Source organism: Nicotiana sylvestris, chromosome 8 (genome assembly GCF_000393655.2).
Source record: "Nicotiana sylvestris chromosome 8, ASM39365v2, whole genome shotgun sequence".
NCBI lineage: Eukaryota > Viridiplantae > Streptophyta > Magnoliopsida > Solanales > Solanaceae > Nicotiana > Nicotiana sylvestris.
This window is the reverse complement of record NC_091064.1, coordinates 22,580,685-22,607,624: the sequence shown is the minus strand read 5'-3', so window position 1 is coordinate 22,607,624 and position 26,940 is coordinate 22,580,685. Positions and strand designations below refer to the sequence as shown.

Below are 26,940 nucleotides of genomic sequence, written 5' to 3'. Positions count from 1 at the left end.
GCACGATGTTCCCATCTTCGGTTCTTTTTGCACCAGCTTCATCCCTAAAACCTGGTAGTTTTCCAGCTAAGTCACCTAGTGTTGCAGTAGGTCGATCATTGTTCTGGTTTCTTTCTCTTGCTCAGCTGGAAACACCTGCATGTTAGGCTGCTCCTGACCACAATATTTTTGCTCAGCAGTAGCTCGATCACTTGATGCATTCAAAGGAAGAGTAGCTCCTAAAGATGAAACTACAATAGCTGATTCTTTTCCATGTTTTTCAACATGTCCTGCCACTGCTACTGCTGCATGATTCTTAGGAGGGAATAGTAATACTTTTTTATATGATATCATTTGCTCCCAATGTATTGGCTATTATACTGTTGGCGAGCGAGCATCAGTAATATGTTTCATGATACTCTTAATGTTAGATTTAGTTGTAAGAAGCACTAATTATTCATAGTATTTTGAAATGTTCTTCGCTTCGTGGTTTTACATTTTATTGTGTGGCAGCGACTTACCAATCTTAAATCTTGTTTTCTTACTCAACTAATATGAAGCTTTTTTAACAGATAAAGGGCCTGAAGTTTGAAGAATCATCCTTCAAGAGAGTTTCGAGCAAGTTGAAGCATGTGGAATTGTATTTTGTTTTATTAGGAGTTGTAGTCGTCATCTGTACAAACTACTATTTCGCTTTCTCTTTAGTTTTCTGTTTTCTTTAAGGAATTGAAACAAAAGGATCATGCAATTTGGATGTAATATATTATTTGATGTTTTAGTTCTTTATAATTAAAAAAGATGTTTTATGTCGATATTGAAATTCATTCTTTGTATGATTTTGAATGCGTGTAATATATTTATTAATTTAAATTTCACATTAGCTAAGGAAAATTTTGGGTTTTATGTCGTTGAAAGTACATACGATTAACGAATGGAATTCCGGTCGCCAAACACTAACAACGACTGAAAATTAGTTACTGCTAGTGAAGTGTTTAACGACTGGAACGACATTTAATGATGGGAAAATCCCCTCGCTAATGTTGGTATAACGACTAAATTCCTTTCCATTGTTAAAAGAGTTTTTACGATGGGATCAAAATCCCGTCGTTTACCTTTAACGACGGAGGCACTAACGACCGGCGATGACCAGTTTTTACCCCATCGTAATTGATTGATAATGACCGGATTTAAAGTTTTAACAACCGAATTTCCCATCGTTAAAGACCTATTTTCCTGTAGTGAAAAGAGAGAAAAGATAAGAGAAAGAGAGAAAGAAAAGAATGAAAAAGAGAAAAAAAAAAAGAAGAAAGAGAAAAAGAAGAAGAGAAGAAAAGAAACAGAGACAAGAAAGAGAAAAATCACAACAACAAAGTAATACATATGACATGAACTACGTTCGACCTGATTCCTTTTAAGGATACGTAGGCAGCCTCACGGTTCGGTCCCATCAAAATAAAATTCAAAAAGTCCCCAAACAAAGAAATTGGGGCAGAAGTTGTGGTTGTTGTAAGAAATCTTATTCCAAAAGTTGTAATTTTTGAACCCAGTTGAGTTGTTTTGAGCCTTTTGATATCCTTTCCTTCTAACCCCATCCAAAAGACCACATTACGGTCCAAAGAAAGACCTTCCGATCAGCCTTCGAGAGATGCCGAGTCGAGCAAGTAAAGATGATTCATATCAGGGGCAACACTCCGGTCTAAGCAAGAAAAATGAAAAAATGAGATAGTCTTATTGGTGAAAACCCTCACGAGCACCGTAAGGCGAAAGTTAGTTGAGAGATGAACAAATGAGAGAGGTTTATCGGTGAAAACCCTTCAAGGCACCGCAGGCCGAACAAGGTTAGTGATTGGTCAGAGAAATTGGGTTATGAAGATCTTGGGGCACAAGTATGACAACTGAAAGTTGATTGGTTGGATAGACTGTGCTGATTAATCTGAAATGCATGTCATGATCATTGGTACCGGCTGCTCCACTCAGATAAGTCTCTTTTCTTTTTCCCCTTCAAACAGTCATCCAGTTTTGGATTTTTCTTCCTTATTCCTAACTCTCAAAGTCATTGCATTTCATTTCTTTTGGGTTTATTTCTCTAAGATATTTCTAATGCCAGTTTTGTTTAAGCAAATAGGAAAGGATTTCAAAGCTCACTACCAACTTCCAAAATTGCACAAAGCACAGAGCAGTCAGAACATGCCAAAGAAAGTATGATGAAAAGTGGGACATAAAGTGTTAGTGAATGTTCCATCGGGAGAATGGTTTAGTAATTTCGTGGGAGATGCAGAGGTTCCGATAGAAGGGTCAGAAATGTAAAACAACGGTTTGGGTATAGAGCACTCGGGTCATCCAGGGTCCTGCAGTTGAGGATCAGTCAGAAAGTCAAACAATTCTGGGCCAGTTCAAGGCAACCAGTCAAAGCAAAGTATGGCAGCGGAGAGGCCACCTTCAGCAAGAATGCCACAAACTAACCACCATATTTTTAAACTGACAAGATTTTTCTTTGATTTGAAGGAGGGGCAAAAAATTTTGTTTGTTTCGGAGAAACCCTCCGTAAGGAAAAAGCAAGTACCAGACAGGTTTGGCCGTAAATTCTCAGGACCCTCCTGGATAATGGGACCTAGTTTTAAAATTCAAAACATTCATGAGTCGCAAGATCTAGCATAGGTCTTACCCCAAAGAAATATAAGTTGGCTTTGAAGTTTTCGTTCTTAGGATAGGATTCAATTCGAAATTTTCAGGACCCTCCTGAATAATGGGATCTAGCTTTAAGACTTCCATTAGATAACAAGACTTAGCGTAAGTTCTGCTGTAGGGAAATATAATTTAGCCTTAAAGTTGTCACTCTTAAGATAAGACTTGATTTTAATTTTCAGGACCCTCTTGGATAATGGGATGTAGTTTTTAAACTTTCTTAGATAACAAGGCTTAGCGGAAGTCATACCTTTAGAAGAGATAATTTAGCTTTGAATCTGTCATTTAACTAGGAGTTTTCAGGACCCTCCTGGATAATGGGATTTAGCTTTCAAATTCTTAGGGATATTTGGTAACATGATTCAATTAACACTTACGGATTCGCCCAGCTACCAAACTGGGGCAGAAAACTCTCTTTGTTTTGTCTATTTTGTTGAAATCAGGCACCCACCTGGAGAGCAAGGGAGAACAACACGAGTTTTAAGGATAGAAAGCAGTTCAGGGTCAAGCAACCAGGCACCCATTTGGGGAACAAGGAAAGATAATTCAAAGGAAAAGCAGTCGCAAGAGGAAGTAATTCAAGTTCAGCAATCAGGAGCCCACCTGGAGAACAAAGGGAAGCAGCGAGGTTCAAAGGGAAGCAGCAATCAGGAGCCCACCTGAAGAACAAAGGGAAAGCAGCAAGGTTCAAAGGAGTTCAGCAATCAAGAGCCCACCTGAAGAACAAAGGGAAACATCTCAAGTTTCGAGGAAAAACAGCAACGTTCAAAAGAAGACAGCAATCAGGAGCCCACCTGAAGAACGAAGGGAAGCAACAATGTTCAAAGGAAGACAGCAATCAGGAGCCCACCTGGAGAACGAAGGGAAGCAGCGAGGTTCAAAGGAAGACAGCAATCAGGAGCCTACCTAGAGAACAAAGGGAAGCAACAATATTCAAAAGAAGTTCGGCAATCAGGAGCTCACCTGGAGAACAAAGGGAGAATAAGGCAAGTTTCGGAAGAAAGGAAGATAATTCAAGTTCAGCAATCAGGAGCCCACCTGGAGAATAAAGGGAAGGAAACAATGGTCAAAGGAAGATGGTTCAGGTTCAGCAATCAGACGCCCACCTGGAGAAAAGAGAAAGCATTTCAGATTACAATTCAAGTCGGCAACAAAGGAGTTTCACCTGGAGAGTACGAGTCAACAGAGCAACAGGGATCGCAAGATCAAGTTTGAAGATGTAGATAGGATTCTTGTAATGCATAGATCATAGTTTAGTCTAGTTTCTTTTATTTTTTTCTTGGTGTAATAAGGAGTTCAGTCAGCAGTAGCAGCAGCAACAGTGAAATCACAGCTTCATGGTAGTCCCAACTACCGAAACTTCCCGAACTACACTGACCTAATTCCTTTATAGCCAAGGATATGTAGTCAACCTCGGAAGCAGGGTGCGGTCAAATCTTTAAAAATGCCTCCCACGGAGTATTCAAACGGGCAAAAATCGCTCGTATCCGCTCACTTATCTTTGCACGAAAACTCTTCGTGTTTCCGAGCAAAGAAGAGCAGCTGTGAGCACGTGATTTTTGCCATATATGAATTACTCCCATAAATTCAAGATAAATAAATCTTTCCATTATTTGCAATTCTGTAGGTTTTTCATATGATTTTTGTTAATTGTTTGCATTTGTCTGCGCATGTTTAATTTTATTTAATTCATAAAAATACAAAAAATATATTGCATCTGCATTTAGGATTTGAATTTTGAATTTTTTAATTAGTAAATTAGTGTTTTACAAAAGTGGAGAAATCACAAAAAAATAACTTATTTTTGCATCTTTAATTTTAGTTTTAAATTTTGGTAGTTTTCTTTTAATTTAGCATTTAATTAGTTGTGGTAATTATTATTTAAAGTTAATTAATTTAATTTGGTAGGATAATCTAGTTTTGAGATTTAATTTAGGTTTTTATTTTTATTTGGAAAAAGGAATTAAAAAGAATTTGAAAATAAAAAGAAAAGAAAAGGAAGAAGAATTGAGAAGATTCGGATTTTTGGCCAAATTTTAAAATCCCTCTAGCCCAAATCAATTCCACCCCTCAATTTATCCAAAACCAGTTTGAAACAAGCCCAAAACCCATCCCTTACCCGGTCCAGTCACGTTGTAACCCCAAAACGACCCCGTTTCATGCCTGTTTGATCACAGCTGTTGGATTTCTATCATCCAACGGCTCGGAACTGCTCTGTCATTTACCATATAATGGTCAAAATTAGGGTCAAACTCCCCTAACTCGTCTTCCCCACTCTCATCTCACCCTCTCCAGAAACTGAACCAAACATCAACCCTAGCGCCGCCTTAGCTTCCTCCGTGGCGACGCCGCCTCCAATGAGCCACAAAATAACACCAGGGAAACCCCATGGCTCCCTCTTCCTCAATCCCTAACTCTTTTCCCTCAAATCCCTTTGAAACTCGTCGAATCTTGAATCAAAAATCTGAAAACTAAAATCCCAAAGTCCTAAGATCGGCAAGCTTAGTGAGGATTGAGGCCGAAATTGACCTTGCTCATGTGTTTTCGTTTGAGAACACATGATTAAGACCCATTTCGGTCAAAATCGAAGGCTCGAGGTTAAACTTCAAGATTTGGCCAGTCCGGTTTTAAGTATTTTCATTTTTTTTGTTGTTTTTTTTCTTGCATTTTTCTTCTTTATTTTCATCTCTTTTCTGTCTCCTCTTTTCTTTTTCTGTGTTATGTGTTCATTTTCAATTTTGTCTGTTGCATAATTAGATTAATAACCAAACATAATTTGTTTTGTTTTGGGTTTATTAATTAAAACTAATTAGTTCATTTCCCTTTTCTTTTGGGTTTTGGTTTTCATCTTAAAGGTTTCTGGTTTTTCCCTTAGCCCGTTAAATTGGGATTTTGGATTAGGGCTCAATTTGAATTTTGAAATCAGAAAGCCCAAAAGGGATTTTGACCTGGGTTATACAGACCCATAGCGATTTGATTTGGGTCAACTTGACCCATACTTGTCTGGTCTCTAAAGTAAAAACGGGGCTCATAAGGGGTATATTAGGAAATCTAATAGGGGAATCTCTTGTAACTGACTGAGGGAAGCTTCCTAGAAGCTGGCTTTGAGACTTTACTGAAAATACTGATTTTAAGCTAGGGATTGAATAGTTAAAATGAAAATACCAAAAGGTTTAAAGTGCAAATAAGAATCCCTTTTATGCTGCCCTAAGACTTGCCTATAAAGGCATCTTTTCTTCTTTCACAAGTCAGATTGGAGAGACAAAAAAATACTAAGAAAATAACAAAACGGCTAGATCTTTTCAAGCTCTGAAAACACTGAAATTTTTGCTGAAGTTTGGTTTCTAGCTTCTGGTTCTTGCTTCCTTTCTGGTTCCTTAGAGTTTTCTGAAAGATCAAAAATCAATTGGTTGGATTTCTTTGGGTTTGGTATTACTGGTTAAAATGGTTTGAGCTTGGGAATTTTAAAAGATTTAGTTTAAGTCACTGGGCTCCTACACTGTTACATTGCTGATTTCTACTACTGTTGTTTCCTCTTGATCTCCAGCTTGATATTCTGATTTTGTCTTGCTATATTCAAGTATTTTTCCAACCATTGTCACCGAGTGTTTAGGAACATGTACTTCGAGCTGAAGCCTGATTGAATACAAGTCATTCTGAGTTTTATTTCATTTGTTTTTCCTATGTTTCTGATGTTCTGTAATAGACCTAGTATTATATATGCTAGTTTAGTTGTCTTATGTCGTTTAGTATGTTGTAGGAATGAATCTGTGCTCCTTAAGAATTTGGGGTGTTGATTTTTCTGGATTCAAGTCAATGATGTTAATTTCCTATATGTTGTTACTGTTGATAATGAGAAAGACTTGAGTGAGTTAAGTTCAAGTTTGTTTGTGAGTTTAACTTAAGACTTAATTCAAGCATGAATGTTTGCGCAATTGGAGTCCAGTATGTATTCTTAGTAGCTTTTGAAATTGCTTTGTGTCTCAATTATGTGTAGCGATGAGGCTTATCGGGTTTATCATTGGGTGCAAATGGTATTTTGTTGTTGGAATAGACTCGATATTGAGTCTTGACCTTAGCTTTGGTTTCTTCCAAGTTTTGGGTTCATTAAACCTCAGATTCTAAGGTCATTCACAAGGGAGGACATATATCTTTGCTACTTGGGCTTGTTTCTTGAGCCCAGTAGTTTGTTTGTTTGTTGCTGGATTTTCTCATAGCAAATTTGACCCGAAAATGCATGCAAGATAAAATTGGAGTTTCAACTAGTTAATTTGTGTTGATTCGTTAAAATTCAGAAATAATTTGATTAGTTCAATTTCTTTGTTCTCGTATAGTCCTAATTGATTGGCTTTTAATTGATTGTGCACAAATGTTCGGTTTTGAGAACTGGGCCTAATACTGGCCTAGTTATTGAAAGATTAATTTCGAACTTGAGGCCTGCCCGGTTTATTCCGTGATTCCTCAAAGGATTTGGGCCATTCTTTAGGTTTTAGACCATGAGGCCACTTGAAACAGCATTGCACAGCCTCGTCCTGTCTGAGCCTACCTCTTAATTTCCGTCTGAATGCTGTTGTTGGCCCAAACCATTTTCTTCAAATAATCAGCCCTATCCCTATTTAAAGCAATTTCCCTTTATTTAGTTCAAACTTCAGTTTAGAAATGAATTTCCAATGCTCTTAGTGTTTAATTTAGATTCCGCTAGTAGTTGGGGTGAACCATATTATATAACGCAAATAGTTTATGGCCCTTAAAAAGTTAAGTTTAGAAATACTTTTGATAGAATAATTTGAGGTGCTCCATGCCAAATAAAATCTCAAAATGCATAGCCCTCATTTAATTAATATTTGAATCCTTAGAAATCGAGGCGAGCCATTTAGTTGAATTCCATGGCCCTCGCAAAGTTGAAAAATGTGTAGTTGCTTTAGGCGCGCTATTTTAAAAAATTACTTTCCTAAACTCGGGTGTGCATTTCATGTAAACCAAATCCAAATCTCAACAACGTTAGATAAAATGCGTCGCGGACCGCGGGTGCATTTCGTATGGCGTGGTCCAAGGCATGTTTTAAATAGCATTGACTATTCTTAAAAAATGATTAAAAGCGGTTAATAAAATCTATCATAGGCTAAAACGTGTTTTTAAATCAGATAAATAAGCCAATAATAACAGTTGAGCGACCGTGCTAGAACCACAGAACTCGGGAATGCCTCACACCTTCTCCCGGGTTAACAGAATTCCTTACCGGGATTTCTGTGTTCGCGGACTGTAAAATAGAGTCAATATTTCCTCGATTCGGGATTTAAACCAGTGACTTGGGACACTATAAATTATCCCAAGTGGCGACTCTGAACGTAAAAAATAATTCCATATCGAATAATGTCACTTTAATTGAAAAAACTCCCTTATATACCCTTCGGGGTGTAAAAAAGGAGGTGTGATAGCGGTGAAGCACAATCTCAATCTACGACATATTATGAAAGCTATATACACAAAGAAGAAGGCAGGGAATAAACGTTCCCCCCTTCGACAACTACGGCCCGGTGGCCCCCTCCTCACCGTCTTCAGTATCAGACAGAAGGAAATTGGCATCATACTCCTCCCCTTTGGCTTGCTCGATCTCCCCCGAGAGATCAAAGCCCCCGGCATGAATCTCCTCGGGGATTTCCCTCCGGGATCTGCACCTCGCATACTCATTGCTATTGCTTGCACGATCAAGGGCCCTCCTCAGCTCAGCTTTAGCAATGGCAGCGCTCCTCGAATAGGCCACCACTTTCTATCCCGCCCTGGTATTACTCATCACAACCTCGGCTCAGGCATTCACCACCTCGATTTTTTCCTTCGAAATCTCGGACGAAAGCCTTGCGATCATTTTCGCCCAAGCAAAATCGTTCACACGAACGGTCTGGATTTGTGCCTCAATAGCAGAAACCCCGGCCTGAGCCCTCTTTTCGGCCGCAAAATGGGCACTCGCATGCGCCTGCAGCTCGATGAATTCACGTTTGACTCGGCCAACCTCTCCCCAGAGTTGTCCCAGCTCATCCGCCTTGTTATTCAACTGAAACATCAAAACATCAAGACGCCAAGATAGAAAGGGAGTGCAAGCTAGCATGAAATACAGGGTACCTATTTCTCCAGGAAAATCTCACGGATCCGGTTCCGGTCTACCTCACGTCGTAAGGAAACGAGCTCGCTTTCCTTTGTCGCACAAAGAAGCTTGAGGGATTTCTCCCTATCCAGAGCTTCCCGCAACGGAGCCTTGCAACGAAGCAGCTCGTATTTAAGCCTGTCGAAGGCCTATGAAAGAAAGCTATATAAAAAAAAAGAAGAGGGGAAAAGGAAAAGTGCGGGGCTAGAACAACCTTACAGCAGTCAAAACTCACCATAAGGCCAAAACGCTGAGCCTCGCCGAAGGCCGAAGCAACGTCCAATGGCGTACCACTTCCAGAAGGTCGTCGATCGACCGAATCGCTTCTTCTTAACCGCTGAGAGGGAGTCGCCTCACTGCAAGCCCTTTCGCCCCCGGAACGTCTTTCCTTTTATCAACACCCCTTGATCCCGAGGCCAGCAATCTCTCTTCCTCCCCCGGGGGAAATGGCCTCACTTCAAAAGGACCCCCGGCACCTACGACAGTTAAATCAAATAAACCAGCAAGAAAAGCGCCATTTTTTAGGAGGCAGAGCGCCAGGCACCTACCATGATGCTTTACCTCCCATCTCCCTTTGGACAGATCTCGCCACCGGCGCCTATCATAAATTGAGAAAGCTGCCAGCTTACGAGACCACTCGGCTAAATTAGGGACTTCGCTAGGCGACCAATGAGTTGCTAAAAATAAAGAACAGAAAGATATCGTTACAGAGCCAACCTCCAATCGAAACGAAGACTATTCATCTGAGGCATTTACGTGTGAAATTTCATTTCTCAAGAAATGGCAAAAATTCTCCAGGAATGACGTCGGTCGTTCGGATCCGAATGAACCGACTCATCCATTCCTGATCCTCGTCCTCCTCACTGCCAACTATAGGAGCTCGGGTGTACCGACGCTGAAGAGCAATCAAGCCCCAGTAGCATAATGGCTGATACAACCTCACGAGATGGCTGAGGTTAAACTCTATCCCGGCCTTGTTGGCAAAATATCTCATCGCCTGCACTATTCTCCAAAGGGAGGGATGAACTTGCGCCAGGGTTACTTGATATCTCTGGCAGAAATCGAGCATGACCCGATCGGGGGAACTCGGCGTGAAAACATGAGTGTATACGCTCAAAAATCTCTCAACATATGTCATAGCGCTCTCCTCGGGGGAAGGTACTTGCAAAATCATGCCTTCCCACCATCCGCAATCTTTTCTGATCATCTCGAGGTTTTCCTCCCCCACTGATGAAATGATCCTCGACACATGCTCTTGATGGCCCGGAACATTGGGAGGTTTCCCCGACGTGACAGCTCTACTTGAAGCAGGGCAACCTGAGCCTCACTCACCTGATGTCGGAGGCAAACTGCTGGTGCCAAACGAATGCGTAACACAGGAGGGACTCCCCCCGACCGATGATCAGACGTTGACATAGCAACCACGGCTACGGCAAAGTACGGGGAGGGGGTGAAATAAGGATCTGAGCAAAATTTTCCGAAAATAGGGAAGTGGAAGAACTAGCACAAAGTGCCAGGATCTGCAGAAGAGACAACCTTTTCAAAACAGCAAATTCGCCATTTGAGAGACGGATGAACAAATATATAGGGGCAAAGCAACAACTGCCCACCTACCCAAGAGGGCCAATTAATTCTGGTCGCGTTAACGTCACCCTCTCTTAGGGAAATGTACTGTGGGAATCACATCGGCCCCCCTTTCTTCTTATCGGATCATACGAATATTGTTACCTAACATAACTCAGAAAACTATGGGATCTTGGGGAGCACCCCGATGTCATAAGCATCAGTCCGAGAGAAGCTGTCAATTTGACACCGGGAAATGGCCAATTTCTGGGTCCCGGTTGATCCGAGAGTAGGCTCCGAAGGGCCAATGCCGAGAGGCAAAAGCTAAAACGCGAAAGCAAAGGGGGCAGGAAAAAAAAAAGAAGAGGGGAAGAAAAGGGCTGAAAGAATGAAAACCCCTTTTTGCATTGTCAAAAATAAAACATCTTTACACAGCCCATTCCCCCGGGGGCCGCATACAAGGGGAAAAGGAGGGGATACAAAATAACTCGGAGACTACTCCTCGTCACTATTATCTTTGACCTCATCAGGGGCAACTAAAAGCGCCAGTTCTTCCTCCGCTTCACGGGCCTCCTTGAGATCAGCTGATAGGTCGATACCTCTGGCTCCGATTTCCTCCAGGGTCTCTGTCTTCGCCTCCGCCTTAGCATGCTTAATAGCTTGGGTTAGTTTCTGCCCAGCTTCTATTGATATGTCTCGAGCTATTCTATATGTCGTAGCCGCATCCTCCTGATAAGTGATAGCATTTCTTTCGACCTCGGACTTAACCGCGGCCAAAGCAGCAACCTCCCTGCGAGCATCCTTGAGAAGATCCCGGGATGTCGTCAACTCCCCGGCCGCTATTTCATTTTGCTCCCTCAGCCCGGAGATCTCCGCATTCAGTTGATTAATCTGTGAGCCACTCTACTCGACCTACATAATAAAGGTAAGCCAATATATATGGGAATACGGAATAAAAGTCGAGCACGAGCAAGGCAAAATACCTGAGCAGCAAGATTGGCCTTCTCCCGGAGCATCGTTTCCAAAGTTGTCCGAAGTTCTCCCAGTTCTTTCCCTCCCCGGGCAGGACGAGCCTCCGAATCCCATAGCTTCGAGGTCACTTCCTTACACTCCTTTTCGTGATAAGAAAGCTTCTTGCGGAGCCGAAGGATGGCATGATCGTATATCTCCTTGCACTACGGCATAGCAGAAAAGTTAGAAAGATGAAGAATGACGTTCGAGGGCGAAAGAAATGCACAAGAAATGGCTATCACCTATTGCATGAGCTTCTCCACCGCTTTGAAGGCACCGGGAATATCAAGATCGGCACTATCACTAACACCATCAAAGATGTTGGCAATAGAGCTTCCCCCTTGGAGAGGAATCCCCGCTTTGGCGCTGATCATCCCTTGAGCATCCCGCAGTTCCCCTGACGAGACTAGGAAGCACGAAAGGAAGTCATTCAGATCACCAACTTCTCCAAGTGGAAACCCACGTTCCTGAAAGGCTCCGATCCTTGACCCCTCAAGATCAACGGCAGCTGTCCCCCGGGGCGAAAATTGCATCGAATCCATCTGTGCAATTTGAAGCTACATCAACATCTTCTTCGAGGGTCCCCAGCTCACAGGGCCGCCTGGAGCCAACCGTTCCGGACTCAGCAGCCTCTGTCTGAGGCTCCTGCGAGGCTCTCGCACTCGACCTTGTTCTCCGCTCTAACGGGAATTCTTCATCATCCTCTCCCTCGGTGTCAGGATTCGCCTCTGAGGTTGAAGCAGTAGTTCCAGCAGCGGCTCGATGCTTGAGTGACCTGGTTTTCTTTGTCGTAGGATGGACAGCAGCTGCCCTGCTTTTCCTCTTCTTACTCGTGTCGGGATCCAAAGCCCCTACTTCGCCACTAGGGGGCGGCCTCATCTGCATATTCTCACCAAGACCTTTACCAGCGCAGTAACCGCAAGACGATTTCACTAAGGGCTCAAAAAGAAACACGAAGTACAAGGCGTAGGTGGTAAAGGAACCTCACCATGATTCCTAGCCACCCAACGCTTATTGGCCAGGCCGGTCTAAGACGGAAAACGATATGGTAACTTCTCGTCCAACCGCTTGATCCATCCCGACAAATCTGGAACCGCCTCCGGGTACCAAGCAGCAACTGCAGGAAGCACAAAGAGATCATTATTTTGAAAGGAAGAATGGTTGAAAAGCGGCTAAGGGAAAAATTGCTTACGTCGGAAATTCCACCTCTCCGGAAAGGGCATCCTCTGGGCCGGGATGATGTCCGAGGTCTTTACCCGGATAAACCTGCTCATCCATCCTCGATCCTTTCCCTCGTCGACGCTCGAGAAAAAAAAAATTGGACCGATGGCGGAGCCTGATTAAACCTCGATAAAATCAAGGACTGTACATCCTGATTAGATGATTGAGGGTAAAGATCTCACCCTCAACCCCTTCGGTGAAATGGCGAAGCAGCAACACTATCCTCCAAAAAGAAGGGTAAATCTGACCAAGCATCACCTGGTATCGGTCGCAGAAGTCAAGGATAACCGGGTCTATCTCCAGGGGAGAGGACTCGGTAGAATTATCGGGACCCAGGGTGAATGGGTAAGTGTACACGTGAAGGAAGACAGCCTTATGGTCCGTTATATTATCGTTGGGACCGGGAATCTCCACCCTCACTGCCTCGCTCCATCAGCAGTCCGTCCTCACCTTGTTAATATCGGTCACGACGCTAATGTATCGAGACACACGCTCGCACCGACCCAGTGTAGATGAAGTGGCATCGACACTAAAATCCCCTGACATATCGAGATCAGGTGGGGTACATTGTTCCAAAGAGGGAATCGCTCTAGTTTCCTCCTTAGACGATCGGGATGATGATGTAGCGGCGTCCCGCCGGGGAACCGTCCTAGAAGTCCTAGCTATGTCAATGGTAAGAATTCTTCTATTAAAAGATGAAAGAGTGTCAAAGACAAAAGATTCTGACTCGTGAGCTTGGAAATGGGGTGAAAGTGGGAAGTGTCAAGCAACCGATGCATTTATAGGAACCGCTTAGGGAGCGGAAAGGACGAGCCAATGGCAGTTCGTGAGGTTTCTCGATTATCGCATCTGACGGCGGCCTTGCACAGTTATCTGGAACATGGCATGTAATGCTCTTAAACGGTTGATGTCACGGCAATGATGGCCTCGAGACGACGGTTCAAAATTGTTTCCTATTACTTCGTTCTAGAAAACGCGGAGACTATCTGTGTACGGTGAAATCGGAGGGACCGATTTCTCGCCACTAAGGTGCGTTCGGGGAGTCATATTGGTATCTCGAGGCTGTAGGGTTACGGTTAATCTCCCTCCCCCGAGGTTCACTCAAACCCAACAAAGATTCCGAGGGTGGGGAACTCCCGAGGCAAGCAACTAGCATTAGCAGAGTCTAGTATCGTGCCTAGTCGTCCCATCCCCATGTCTTTACATTTAATGCATTATGTACTATATTGTATTCTCCCTCCTATATAAAGGGAATCCACACCACTTTGTAAAGGGTTGTTGTTGCTCCAACTATTCTACAAGATCAATAATATTTCTCTCTCTTTTTTCTCTCTAACCCATTTGCCCGAGGCTACTCTTTGCATATATTGCTTTCATATTTGTTCTTCATTTATTGTTTGGTATTGGCCATAAAGAGCCTTCTTTAATTATATTCTAGTTGGTATCCCTTTCCCGGTTACCCCTGATAGCTCGAGCTCGAGCCGGATATCGACCCCGAGGCCATTCATCGACCATTCCGAAGCTCGGACAGTAAGCCCCTCGGTTTGATTACTGCCTCGTTTTAACTTGCATCTCATCGTTGAACTTCATACTCCTAGCATCAGCTGCTCTAACGACTAGCATAAAAATAGATCACGTATTTTTAGAGTCTCATTTACAAATTTGATTGTTGTTATCATTTTCACGGTAAACAAGTTTCTATGGAGCTTTAGATTTTTATAATTGCAGAAATACTTCACCTTCTTTTGGATAATCACTAATTAGAGTCCGTGTATTTGATAAATTCAATAAGGTCTGATTAGATATGTGGTGAAATGGAGAAACAAAATGGTGAACGTGGTGAAATTAAGAAGACGAGTGGGAGTTGCCAGGAAAGTTTTTTCCACATGTCATTTGTTAATTGGCCACATTACTGCGTTTGAGACTCACGCACCACCTTTCTATCGGGAATTGTCATTTAGGTGTTTAATAGACACATTTTCAAACAACATTAGATGTTAAATAGGTCATTCCTTAAAATAAGGGGTCTAAATGAAAAAAGAATGGCCAAGTTTACGGGGCCATATATGTATTTGACCTAGAAAGTAATACTACATTGGTTATATTATCTAAAAGAAACAAGTTTATCCACATCTTAATAACACAGCAAGATCATTGGAACATAATTAGCTATCCATAAGTTAATTTCCCACACGTAACATATTTTCCTTTCTACCGTTTTAAAGATATCATTCACTATTTTGTTTGTTTAACCATTTGATATCCGCAACTTAGTGGACGGGGTATCCTTAATTTTTGTCCCCATTTTAAAGTTTTGCAACTATGTATCATGTATTAAAGCTTGTCCTCCTTCTCATTCTTGTTCTTCTAATACTAATAAATTATGAGCACACAATTAAAATCAGAAAAGAATAATTTATGTATTGCACAATTGAAGACTCGTTGCTTATTTGTGATTGGAATTAACTGAGTAATGTTCCATTCAACTTTTATTGACTATCCCAAATAATCTGGATTGATTTGGTTGACGAAAAATTAAACAACATTATTATTGGATTCTGTTGAGTATAAAAAAAAAACCCACAAAGCGTGTATTGACTTTTGAAAGTTCAGGTTGAATCTAACCACTATAATTGGAATTTTTATTAGACGTTTGATAGCAAATTTGGAATTGATTCAGACCACAATGGATTAACTTTGAAGTGAAAATAGGTTAATAAAATTTCTACACATGCAAGTTATGACAATCCCGTTAGAATTGCTGAACAAGTTTTACAAAAATTATGACCCAATTTGTACTATAGTCATGAGGATCTGTTAGTCCCAATAGGCACCCTACTGAAATTATGAGAACAATCAATTATTTCCAACTAGCAGAGCCATACCACCACAGACGCCAGTATTTTTAGAGAGCAATTTTAATAGAAATCAAGCAAAATACAATGTTCAAAGAAAAAACAGACAAATCTCTCAGGTATAGATCTCAGAGCCATAAATATACATAATGTGCATACCAGCAATTGAATCTGTTCTCCGGATCTCTGAACTGAAGCAGCCTCCAATTGAAGAATTTTAGGGGCATCCTTTTTATTCTGCATTTGTCGTTGAAAATAAAAATTCGTAATCACCGTCCATTACTATTTATGTAGTCTTCTTCTATTCCAACAAAGTAGCAGCTCCTTAGGAGATTCTGGCTTGCACCATTTAACTTCAAGCAAATTCAAAAACATGTGTCAAATCTTATTTGTGATTCTGCAGTGGGTCAAATTTGAGCAAAAGTTAAAATGGATTCGGTCAATAAACGGGTTTGACCGAACTGCCAAAAATCTACTTCGGCTAAGAAGGCTTGGATCCAGATGGGCTAAAGAATGGGTCATAGCTCAACCCGCCCAACTTGACCCAAGAGAAATTGCAGAAGCTGAAACCCTGAAGTATCATTTTGAGGTGAGAGGAAAAGTGACTGGAGATAGGAAAACGACATCACATGTGCAAAAACCTTAAAAGATTACAAGCAACTCCTCTTATGAATAAACTGGTGCTTTGGAAGTTCTTCAAACAAAAGCCAACAGATTCAGATTTTTTTTGTTCTTCTGTATGTCAACAAGTGAAAGCACAAATACAAACAAATACATGGAGAATACAATTAAATCTTTCATGACCAGTTGATGAAAGACTCTAAACAATCAAACAAGAATAACGATTATCTTGTTCCAACATTGATGAAAATCTTTCAAAGTTTTAGACCTCCATGCTCAATGAACTTAAACATAAGCTCAAATATACTTTTGTACAGAAATTTCAAAACTGCTCCAATCGGGTAATATATGAAGTAGCCCTAAAAAGAACTAAGACAAAAAAGTAATAAATGAATCCTCACATACAGGTCATCTTTGACTACTGTTCACTACCAATAGGCACACCGATGACAAAATTCTTACTACACTGCTCACTAACAGCATTCAACATGTATGCCAGTGAGACCAAGAGTAAAGGCACCAAATTCACATGAGTTAAATATTTGCCCATGTCAGCTTGTTTGCATTATGCATTCTGCATTCCACCACTATTCTCCATTACGTAATCTTGTCAAGAAGACAAATATTAAGAACAGGATTACACTGCTTGATAATAAAAAGTCGAACCTGAATTAACAGCATTCACAGAAAACGCAACTTCGAGCTCAACCTTTCCAATGCCCAGGAAACACGAAATCGCACAACTGCACACAAATGATCAAATAGGTATCTAGTTTTCTCATTAGTCATAAAGTCTAAAACTTGAATTCCCCCATCCATCTTTCCATCATAGCAGAAAGAGTAAATAGAACTCAAATCCACCTCAAACTGCTACAAATAAATCCTCTTCTCAGTGGAGCTGCGAATGTGCTGGAGTTAAATAAAAACAATGCCAGGAAAAATTGGCAAAGAATTGGCTAAGTCAAATAAATGGCAGCTAATAAAAGTTTTGATTAGATGCCTTACGGTGAGATCGGATTCTCCTTAAAAAGAATAAAAGGAGTATAAATGCCCAACCAGCAAGAAGACACTTGCATGCCAATATCAGGCTTTGACCTTTCTGGGGAAGAACAGGGTACAGAATTGATCTGCAGTTTGCATTAGTATAAGAAGTTAACATAGCTGGCCAAGTTTTGAGAAAAACTCTATGCGTATTGGACTTTCAAAATTAAGGGATGTATATTGGACAATGAAAAGAAATTCTACCATACTAATATCAAAAGCAGCAAGACAAAAGTGGACCACTTTCTTTCATAATTTGGTGATACAGTAGCTCAGTAATACTTCACATGAGCAAAATATTAGGAGGCTATAACTCATACTCACATAGCTCTTTGTTTTGTTCATCTAAGATTCTTAATGTTTCGTATATCATTCTTCGCTGTGGATGAGAATAGTCACCAGCAGCAAATACGTTTTTCTTCTGTTCCACTTCAATCCAACTGCAACCAACTGGCTTTTTAAGATCTCTCGTTTTCATAGACTTCCTTATCTCTAGGACCTCATCCCATCTTGCATTCGCAGCATACAGATTTGACATAACTATATAATTCCCAATATCATTAGCATTGACTTGAAGCAGGTGACCTGCCACAGTACGGCCTATATCAACCTCCTGATGGGTTTTACAGGCACCCAGAAGTGTTCCCCATATATTGGTGTCGGCTTTAAAGGGCATCCGGGTCACAAAGGAAAATGCATCTTTAATTCTGCCTCCACGTGCAAGTAGATCCACCACGCACGCATAATGCTCCATGCTAGGTTTGACTTGATGCGTCTTTTCCATTGAATCAAAGATCTTCAACCCTTCATCCACAAGGCCAGCATGACTACAAGCAGATAGCACTGTAGTTATTATAACATGATCTGGTTTGAAGTCCAGCTCAAGCATATGATAGAATATCCCAAGTGCTTCTTCTCCCATTCCATGCATAGCATACCCTCCAACCATTGCTGTAAATATAACAAGATCTTTGGCAGGAGATGATTGGAAAAGCTTGTATGCATATCCTAGAGTAGCACATTTCGAATATACATCTATGAGAGCTCCAACCAGATAAACGTCATCAAGGAAAGACCTAATCACATATGCATGACACTGCTTCAGCAGGTTGCTTGAGGCCGTTTGACCGCAAACAGGAAGGAGGCTCAAAATGGTCATGGCATCAGGCCTCATTTTGTGATGCTGTAACTCAGTGAACAGACTCACTGCTTGATCAGGACAATCATTTTCAGCATAAGCTCTAACCATCAGATTCCACGTGGTAAGATCCCTCTCGGTCATCCTCTTGAATATACCATGTGCGTCTTCATGTAAACCATAATTCACAAACCCTGATATCATCGAGTTGCACGTGACTACATTCTTGTTTCCTGATAAACTCTCAAATATTCTGTTAGCATAGTTCAAATTGCAACACTTTGCATATGCGTCAAGTAAGGCATTAACGAGAGTAGGTTCAGTATCACTTAGCAAGATACCAGATCTTATTGAAAAACCATGTGCTTCTTTGACCTTATCCATTCTGGAAATGTTAGCAAAATAGCGCACCACAGCCAATAATGTGATGGAGTCAGCTTCCATCCCCTCTACAAACATCACCTTTAACAAGTTAATAAATTCTTCGTGAAGTTGGGTTTCTGCTAAGGCATCAAGCATAGTGTTCCATGATATCACGTCTTTGTTAGAAGTCAACGAAAATGTGTGAAACGCCTCTTTGATGTTTCCACATTTTGTATAAAAGCTTGTAAGGGCATTAATCACCGAGGTATCTTGATGGAGGAAACGGTGACGAATTACATAGCCATGGATCTGCTTCCCAATCAACACGTTATTGAGCTGTGGACATGCAGGAAGAATGCTCACAAGAGTAACAGAGTCTGGTCCACTCATCTTCTCTTTAGTGAATTCACGGAAAAAATCCAGTGTCTTCAACCATTTACCACTCGCTGCACATCCAGCAATTATTGAGTTCCAAGATACCAGATCTTTACTTTTCATATTCCGGAACAAAAACTCTGCTCCTTCAAAATTTCCAACCCTCAAGTAGCAGCTCAAAAGAGCATTGATGACGGTAACTTCTGATAGCAGATCAGCCCGTCGAAAAACATAACAATGTATCTGCCTTCCCAAGTGGTAACCAGCTATCCCTTCTAAACTAGGACAGATAGGAAGAATATTTGCAATAGTTGCATAATTAGGTAGAATGGAAGCTCTCAACATCAACCTGAACAATTCAAAAGCCCTGTCCGTAAGCTTATTCTCGATGAAACCTGCAATCATTGCATTCCATGAAACAACATCTTTGTCAGAAATTCCATGAAAAATAGCAGCTGCATCTGAAATATTCCCTGATTTTGCATACATGGATAAGAAAGCATTTCCTACCAGTGTTTTACAATCCAATCCGTGCTTTATCGCATAACAATGAACACTTTTTCCAGCAACCAAAGCTCCAGCACGGGCAAGCACAGGAATAACAATAGCAATAGTGACAGAACTTGGCTTAGGATAATGCGCTCTTTGCATTGAATTGAACAGCCTTATCATCTCTGTTTCATGAAACCGCGAACCAGCAAAGCCAGACAACACAATATTCCATGTCACTGTGTCACTGTATTTAATCTGGCTGAAAAGCTTTTGACATTCATCAAGATCTTTACATTTAGCATACATATTAAGCAAAGCCTTTGTAACAAATTGACAAGAATGATGGCCTAACTTAATGACAGAACTATGCAAAGCTTTCCCCAATATTCTATCTGATATGGCAGCACAAGATTTGAGAACATTTGCCAAGACTTGGTAATCAGCAACTGTTGGATTTTGGATTTTTTGGATAATGCCAGATAGTACTTCATTCTTCATGCTAAAAGATTCCAGTAGTAATTCTTTAGTCAATGCATATCGACTTTCATAATCCAAAACATACTCTCATTCTTCACGGAGTTACTGAATTATTCCAAGAATCAACTTTAACACTCCAACTGTACTTCCCCATAGGGCCTGTGATAATTCAGTCAATTCAGCGACAAAATTGTAAGTCTGCAGGAAGTACAAAACATAGAGAGACTTGTTAGCAAAATCGGAAGAATCAAGAAAACTAACCGAAGACCATATTAAAGGATATATGATGTATCTGTTATACATATGTTGGTTATTAGATAAGTACTTGGAGTCCAAATGAATCACAAATACTTCCTGTGTGTTTGCTCTATATATATGCTGATACTGGGCGATGAATTAATGAAGTGTTCTGCCAATTTTTATCTTCTCAGATAGTTATAGGCATCAAGGTACTAAGGTGTTGTCACGACCCGAAATTCCTACCTTCGGGACCGTGATGGCGCCTAACATTTTACTTGCTAGGCAAGCCAACATTAGAGGATCTTTAAGCCAATTTAATCAATTTCAATAAGTAAAATCAATTAAGCCAAAATGAAACTAAAATTGAGTGCGGAATGACATAAAAACCAATAATATCTAAGTACAACCCTGATACGTAGGCACAATTCACGAGCTTCTAGAGCTTCTACATACAGAATTTGAAATAAGCACAATTGTCTCGAATGATAAGAACATCAAATAGGGGGAAAGTGGAAGGGGACTTCAAGGTCTGCGGACGCCAGCAGATCTACCTCGAGTCTCCAAAAGCAAATCCGAGCTGAAACGCCTCACGGACAGTTGGGACCAGTACCAAAATCTGCACAAGAAGTGTAGAGTCTAGTATGGTACAACCGACCCAATATACTCCATAAGTGTCGAGCCTAACCTCAACGAGGTAGTGACGAGGTTATGACAGGACGCTCACGTAAATAAACCTGTACAGACGGAAATATAGGAGCAACATAACAACAAACATAGAATTAACAAGTACTATTGGGAGGGGACATGCGAAAGGGGTGTAAGAGAGCAAACTAAACCATAGATACGAAAGTTTCCCTACAAAGGGGCTGGCTTCAACAACCCATAAGGGACGGCTTGCCAAGCTACACAAACGGTTAATTTGCTTATAGTCGCAAAAGTTTTCCTACAAAGGGACTGGCTTCAACAACCTATAAGGGACGATAATAACAATAGGGAATGATAATAAGAGACAGTCAATAAGCCTTTAACCAACACGATGAACAAACATAATGAATAAAACTGCACGGCATCACCCTTCGTGCTTTTACTCTCAACCTCGCCATGGAACAGTAATAATGGCACGGCATCACCCTTCGGGCATTAACTCACAAATATGGCACGGTATCACCCTTTGTGCATTAACACTCAATCATGGCACGGCATCACCCTTCGTGCATTAACTCTCAAATATGGCACGGCATCACCCTTCGTACGTTAACTCTCAAATATGGCACGGCATCATCCTTCGTGCATTAACACTCTCCCTTACCATACAACAATGAACATATAACAAAAGGGAGATAAAATAAGCAAGAACAGGCCTTACATCAACAGTGGTTCCATAATACCAACCTCAACTTCGGAAACAATACTCAATTATCATAGGTAGCTCATAAATGCAAAAAAAACGATCAATTTAGTAATTAACTAGTCTAAGCATGGATATCATGATCAAAGAAAGGAATAAATTACAAGAAACAAGATCCACCTGCATGCTTTAACCCAACAACAACGCATAAGTAGTCGTCACCTCACATATATGTTGTACCCAACAATTAGACATGTAGCAAATAGACAAACAAGTCCTAATCCTTCAAGTCAAGGCTAACCACGATACTTACCTCGCTCCAAAGACCAACTCAAAGCTCGACCACGGCTTTGCCTTACGAACAAGCCTCCGAACCAACCAAATCTAGCAAATTATCAACCAAACGATTCAAAATAAGCCTTACGAACTACCCACGAATGAAAAAGGTTCAATTTAGGTCATTATTGAAAAAGTCACTAAAAGACAACTCTCGGGCCCGCTTGGTCCAAACTTGAAATTCGGATCAAAACCCGATTACCCATTCACCCCCGAGTCCAGTTATTTAATTTGTTTTGAAATCCGACCTCAATTTGAGGTCCAATTCCAATTTTACAAAAATCCCTAATTCTTCCCAAACCCCCAATTTCCACCATGAAAATCCTAAATTTTAGGTTGAAATCTTATGAAATGTAATGGAAGATTGAAAGAAAATAGGTTAGAATCACTTACCAATGAATTGAGTAAGAAGGGATCTTGAGAAAATCGCCTCTAGGGTTCTTTAGGTTTGAAATTTGAGAGAATGAACCAAAATCCCGTTTTTCTCATCTTAAGTCCAGGCGCAGATGTCGCAATTGCGACCTGGGGTTCGCAATTGCAAACCCCGCAAATGCGAAAAATCTTTCACAAATGCGAAGTCTTCACACTTCTGCTGCCATCGCAATTGCGATGGTTTGTTCGCAAATGCGAACTTGGACTCCTCGGAATTGCGCCCATATTGATCGCAATTGCGAATTCTGTTAGACACAGCCCCACTTCATTTTCTCCGCAATTGCGATCATGACAGGCTTCGCTTTTGCGAACACTGACCTCGCAATTGCGAGGTCAGAGGCCTGCACCAGAATTGAAGCACACCAGCATTGATTCTAAGTCCAAACTCACACTGTAGCCTATCTGAAACTCACCCAAACCCTCGGGGCTCTAAACCAAGCATGCATACAAGTCCAAAAACATCATATGAACTTGCTCGCGCGATCAAATCGCCAAACTATCACATAGAACTATGAATCGGACACCAAAATCAAATGAAATTTTCAAGAAAACTTTAGAACTTCTATTTCAACCACCGGATGTCCGAATCATGTCAAACCAACTCCATTTTTAAACAAATTTGACAGATAAGTCATAAATATAGTAATGGACCTATACCGGGTTCCGGAACCAAAATACTGACTCGGTATCAACAAAGTCAAACATTGGTCAAACCTTCCAAGTCATTAAGCCTTTTACTATCAAATTTCGACAAAAAGCGATAACTCGAGCTAGGTACCTCCGAATTCGATTCCGAGCATACGCCCAAGTCCCAAATCACGATACGGAACCACCGGGACCGTGAAAATACGGATCCGAGTTCGTTTGCTCAAAACGTTGACTAAGTCTACTCAAATGAATTTTTAAGGCAGAATTTCATATTTTATCACTTTCCGGAAAACACCCAGACTGCGCGCGCAAATCGAAAAAGGCTTAAATAAGCTATTGGAGGCTTTGAAACACAAATTTAAGGTTTAAACTCTAGATGACTAATTGGGTCATAGGTGTATGCACCTTCACCGATGAGTTTTGTTTTTGGGGCTCAACATCATATATATATATAGAGCTTATTTATAATTTGTCCATTCTTTTGTTCAAATAATCATTGTTTGCATATCTAGTTTCATTTTCTTGCATTACATATCTATTTTTTTTATTTTTCTTCAGTGGCGATTTTCTTCGCTATAGCCCACACTTTAATTGTGTGTTGCGCTAAAAGCGAGGAAGTGTTACTTGTATGGATTCGAGTAGAGAAATATGCTTGGATCTTGAGGAAAGGTTTAGACAAGGCAATGCTCCAAGAATTCATCAAATTAAGTGTGAACTTGCACTGCTAAACCAAGAGCGAATGACTATGTTCTTGTGGTGCGGCAGAAGAGCAAATGCAATATCATGAGCATGAGAAATTTCATCAATTTCTTATGGGCTGAGTTTACAGGCTTATGGGTCAATCATAACTTAAATTTTTAACATGGATCATTTGCAAGGGTGGATTCAAGATTTGAACTTTATCGGTTATGGATTCTAGGACAGAATCTCAAGTGCTAGTAACTGGGTTATGAATTTAATTTTCATACATATTTAATGGATTTTTTAACACATATACGTGTTTTGGGCCAAAGCTACTGGGTTCGAAGCCTACACCCACCTCTGATCCTTTGCCAGTCTAGTGCAAAACCGTTGAAAGTCTGATTCGTGAAGAGACACAAAGAATGGTTGCGAGAACGCAAGAACCAATACATGAAGGGGCAACTTTCCATGTAGCAGGCACAAAAGGAAGGAACAGAGGGCAAAACAAGGTACTTTGCACTCACTGAGTCACTGTAACAAAGTGGGTCATGAAAGGGATAATTTTTATGAGCTCAATGGGCAGAGCTGGCCTAGGTGCACGCGCTGCAACATAATGGTCATGAAAATGAGGGTTTCTATAAGATTATAGGGCTATCCGTCAAAGTAGGAAAGAAGGAGGCCAAATCAAGAATGGAACAACAAAGGGAATACTGGTGGCACGGCACTCCATGCTACTATAAGGATGGAGAAAAGAAAAGATGGCAACATTAGTTTGAGTAATGCTGCAGGATCTACTCAAACACAGGTTGATCAACTTCATGTCGTCTTCAAGGAGAAACAAGCACAAAAAACCATGTGTGGTAAGGTTTTCAATTCATATGTGCTAGATTGGGTTTTGGATAGTGGTGCATCACATCACATACACCGCACATTTGAGTCATGCACAATGTGAGAAGGTTAAATGATTTGTTGGCCATTGTTGTCTTGTGACAAATGGTGAGATCTTCTAGGTGAATCTGGTGGGAAGGGTTCATTTTGGGGCTCATATGACTTAGCAATTTGTTGTTAGGTCCAAACTCCAAATGTAATTTTATTTCAATTCGGCAGTTAACAAGTGACACAAAGTGCATGGTAACATATTTCTCTAATCGTTTTGTTATCCAGGACCTCAACACAAAGAAGCTGATTGACAGGGGTAACTTGCGAGGAGGGGTTTACGAATGGGGCTTTCGGAATAAGTGCAGTTGTGAAGAGTCAAGAGAAGGTGAACTTATGGCATGCAAGAATATGGCACAGTTCATATGAAAATATGTCAAAGTTGACTGAAATTCTTGGGCTACAAACTAGTAGTTTTGTTTCTAGGAGCTGTGATATTTGTCACAGGGCTAAGCAAGCTCTTATTTCCTATCCAATAAGTTTCAATAAAGCAAGTGATCCTTTTGACCTTGTCCAAGTGATTTATGGGAAAGATATAGTACACCTTTAACAGTGGGTGCACATTACTTTCTTACTATATAGCAGCAGCATAACTTGTCACAAAACTCAGAAGTTAAAAATTTAAGATGCAACTAGTTATCACCTTCTTGTTGGCAAATTAAATTATTTGATGAGAACAAGACCTGAAATTACATATTGTGTTAACATATTGAGTCAATTGATGCAGGATCCACACCAAGATCATAGGCATGCAGCTATGCGAGTTTTGAGGTACTTGAAATCGAGTCTGTTTCAACGCATACCACTTCCAGCTGATAACAAGTTGATTCTTGAGGGGTTTTCGTGATTCATATGGGCATCATGTGCCATGATTGAAAATCAGTGACCAGTTATTTCATTAACTTGGAAAAGCACCAGTGCTTTGGAAGACTAAGAAACATTCCACTGTGGCAAGGTCTGAGTAAAGAGCGAAGGCAAATGCAACCAGCAAGATAATGCGGTTAAGAAGTTTGTCGGACTGTCTTGGTGAAACCCAGAACCACCCAAAAGTACACAACTAAATTGTGACAATCAAGTTGGTCCTCACAAAGCAACTAAAATGGCCACTCTATAAGAGAGAAGATTCAAATTGGTGTGATCATTGTTGAAGACATAATTAAATAAATAAAAAAAGTATGCTCTCTATAACAGCTTAAACTTTTTTATGAGGTCACACACTTCAACATGGTATTAGAGCAGGCAGAGTTCCTCATTTTGAATCTCACCGCCACCTATTATTAAAAAATTTCACGTGTTTGGCCCATGAAAAAGAATCCGGCCTGCATGTGAGGGGGTGTGTTGAAGACATAATCAAATGAATAAAAGTGTGTCTCTCTAAAAGTTTAAGCTTTTAGATATGATGGTTCACACACTTCATCAATCACTACAAGCTATGTTCCTACTAGAGAGCAAAAGGCAGATATCTTTATTAGGGCCAACAGAAAATTCAATGAATCTCAAGAAAGTTGGGCAAATTGGGGGTGCGGTGTTGTATTAAAGGATATATGTTTTATATATTATAGATAAGACTGAGATAGAGTACAAGTAGAGTAAGGATAAGTTTAGTTGCTTATTAAACAAGTATTTGGAGTCCAAATGAATCAAGAAAATGGGCAATGAATTAAGGAAGTGCTCAGTCAATATTTATCTTCTTCACAATTATTTATCAACTATGGTCTTCGGTTAGTTTCCTTACTTAAGAACCCAATTTCGGTAAAATAATGTAATCCTTTTTTGTAAGAAGATAATGTGAATCAATGAAATGAAAAGAGAGAAGAAAGGGAGAATGAACTTACAGAGAACATGAAGGAGTTCGCACAGGCGCGAAGCAGTGAAAGCTTGTGTGAGAAATGGAGTTTTTTATGTTCATGATATCTTGAGGAGAAAAAAATCAAAATAGTCCTTAATTATGAATATAAAAGTATTTTGGTCCCCTACGTATAGCAATGAACACAAAATATCCATTATATTTGCAAATGTGGACAATTTTGGTCTTATCTTTAACGTAACCCTTCAAATTAAAGGAAAAGCACATTTTAAGTTAAAATTAACGGACCTCTCTAACTAACATTGAGCATAGTTAATCTGAAATTCTTAGAAACGTTTCTCTAATGTAGAAGCTAGGAACCCTAATCAACCACAGGTATATATTTCATCAATGGGTTGTTAAACTGAGTTGGTGTTCACTTTCTCTCGTGAAGCATCATCTTCGAACGTTACTGTAGGTGTGATAATATCATATTATGTTACTCATAGAAAACACCAAATTCAGATTATTTTAGAACCCTTAATTGACAAAGGTGACAGCGTACTCTCA

General features: G+C 40.5%; 4 protein-coding genes across 15 annotated transcripts in view; 1 reads left to right on the top strand and 3 right to left on the bottom strand.

The window, feature by feature from the left end:
* The window catches only part of LOC104241542 (uncharacterized), a 45,219-nt gene extending 44,428 nt beyond the window's left edge, over nt 1-791 (top strand). The window contains exon 11 of the mRNA XM_070153222.1: nt 552-791. The gene's annotated coding sequence lies outside the window, so the exon portion shown is untranslated. The remainder of the gene's footprint in view (nt 1-551) is intronic.
* A 7,679-nt stretch (nt 792-8,470) lies between these two features.
* Nucleotides 8,471-15,699, bottom strand: LOC138874784 (uncharacterized). The gene is made up of 10 exons (XM_070153568.1): nt 15,616-15,699; nt 12,369-12,497; nt 11,974-12,259; nt 11,644-11,786; nt 11,353-11,544; nt 10,892-11,260; nt 10,248-10,326; nt 9,368-9,483; nt 8,827-8,955; nt 8,471-8,716 (listed from the first exon to the last, which is right to left on the bottom strand). Exons 1-10 carry the CDS (start codon nt 15,697-15,699, stop codon nt 8,471-8,473), a joined length of 1,773 nt encoding a protein of 590 aa, XP_070009669.1.
* Nucleotides 15,340-26,506, bottom strand: LOC104241538 (putative pentatricopeptide repeat-containing protein At5g08490). 12 transcript variants are annotated; one of them, XM_070153245.1, is made up of 8 exons: nt 26,420-26,468; nt 21,865-21,935; nt 20,755-20,937; nt 19,505-20,161; nt 17,443-19,389; nt 17,083-17,204; nt 16,744-16,975; nt 15,340-15,809 (listed from the first exon to the last, which is right to left on the bottom strand). In XM_070153245.1, the coding sequence occupies exons 5-6, from the start codon at nt 19,337-19,339 to the stop codon at nt 17,161-17,163; spliced, it is 1,941 nt and encodes a 646-aa protein (XP_070009346.1). In that variant the 5' UTR covers nt 19,340-19,389; nt 19,505-20,161; nt 20,755-20,937; nt 21,865-21,935; nt 26,420-26,468; the 3' UTR covers nt 15,340-15,809; nt 16,744-16,975; nt 17,083-17,160. The 12 variants fall into 12 exon arrangements, with proteins under 12 accessions (XP_070009346.1, XP_070009348.1, XP_070009349.1 ...); XM_070153247.1 differs by having other exon boundaries at nt 16,744-16,820; XM_070153248.1 differs by having other exon boundaries at nt 16,744-17,204; nt 17,323-19,389.
* Nucleotides 19,339-20,266, bottom strand: LOC138874783 (putative pentatricopeptide repeat-containing protein At5g08490). Its single transcript, XM_070153567.1, has 4 exons — nt 20,225-20,266; nt 20,070-20,161; nt 19,390-19,985; nt 19,339-19,343 (listed from the first exon to the last, which is right to left on the bottom strand). Exons 1-4 carry the CDS (start codon nt 20,264-20,266, stop codon nt 19,339-19,341), a joined length of 735 nt encoding a protein of 244 aa, XP_070009668.1.
* Nucleotides 26,507-26,940: the final 434 nt, after the last annotated feature.

Coding starts and splice junctions, on each gene's coding strand:
- LOC138874784 (XM_070153568.1), bottom strand. CDS start 15,699: ATGCAGAATAAAAAGGATGCCCCTAAAATTCTTCAATTGGAGGCTGCT. Junction 9,484..10,247: donor CCTTATTTCACCCCCTCCCC/GTACTTTGCCGT, acceptor CTTTATTTTTAG/CAACTCATTGGTCGCCTAGC. Junction 8,956..9,367: donor TGTCCAAAGGGAGATGGGAG/GTAAAGCATCAT, acceptor TTTCTTTCATAG/GCCTTCGACAGGCTTAAATA.
- LOC104241538 (XM_070153240.1), bottom strand. CDS start 19,339: ATGTTGAGAGCTTCCATTCTACCTAATTATGCAACTATTGCAAATATT. Junction 17,205..17,442: donor TGAACAAAACAAAGAGCTAT/GTGAGTATGAGT, acceptor TGCAAACTGCAG/ATCAATTCTGTACCCTGTTC.
- LOC138874783 (XM_070153567.1), bottom strand. CDS start 20,266: ATGTATAACAGATACATCATATATCCTTTAATATGGTCTTCG. Junction 20,162..20,224: donor ATCCTTTAATATGGTCTTCG/GTTAGTTTTCTT, acceptor TACTTCCTGCAG/ACTTACAATTTTGTCGCTGA. Junction 19,986..20,069: donor TTGATTCTTGGAATAATTCA/GTAACTCCGTGA, acceptor GGAATCTTTTAG/CATGAAGAATGAAGTACTAT.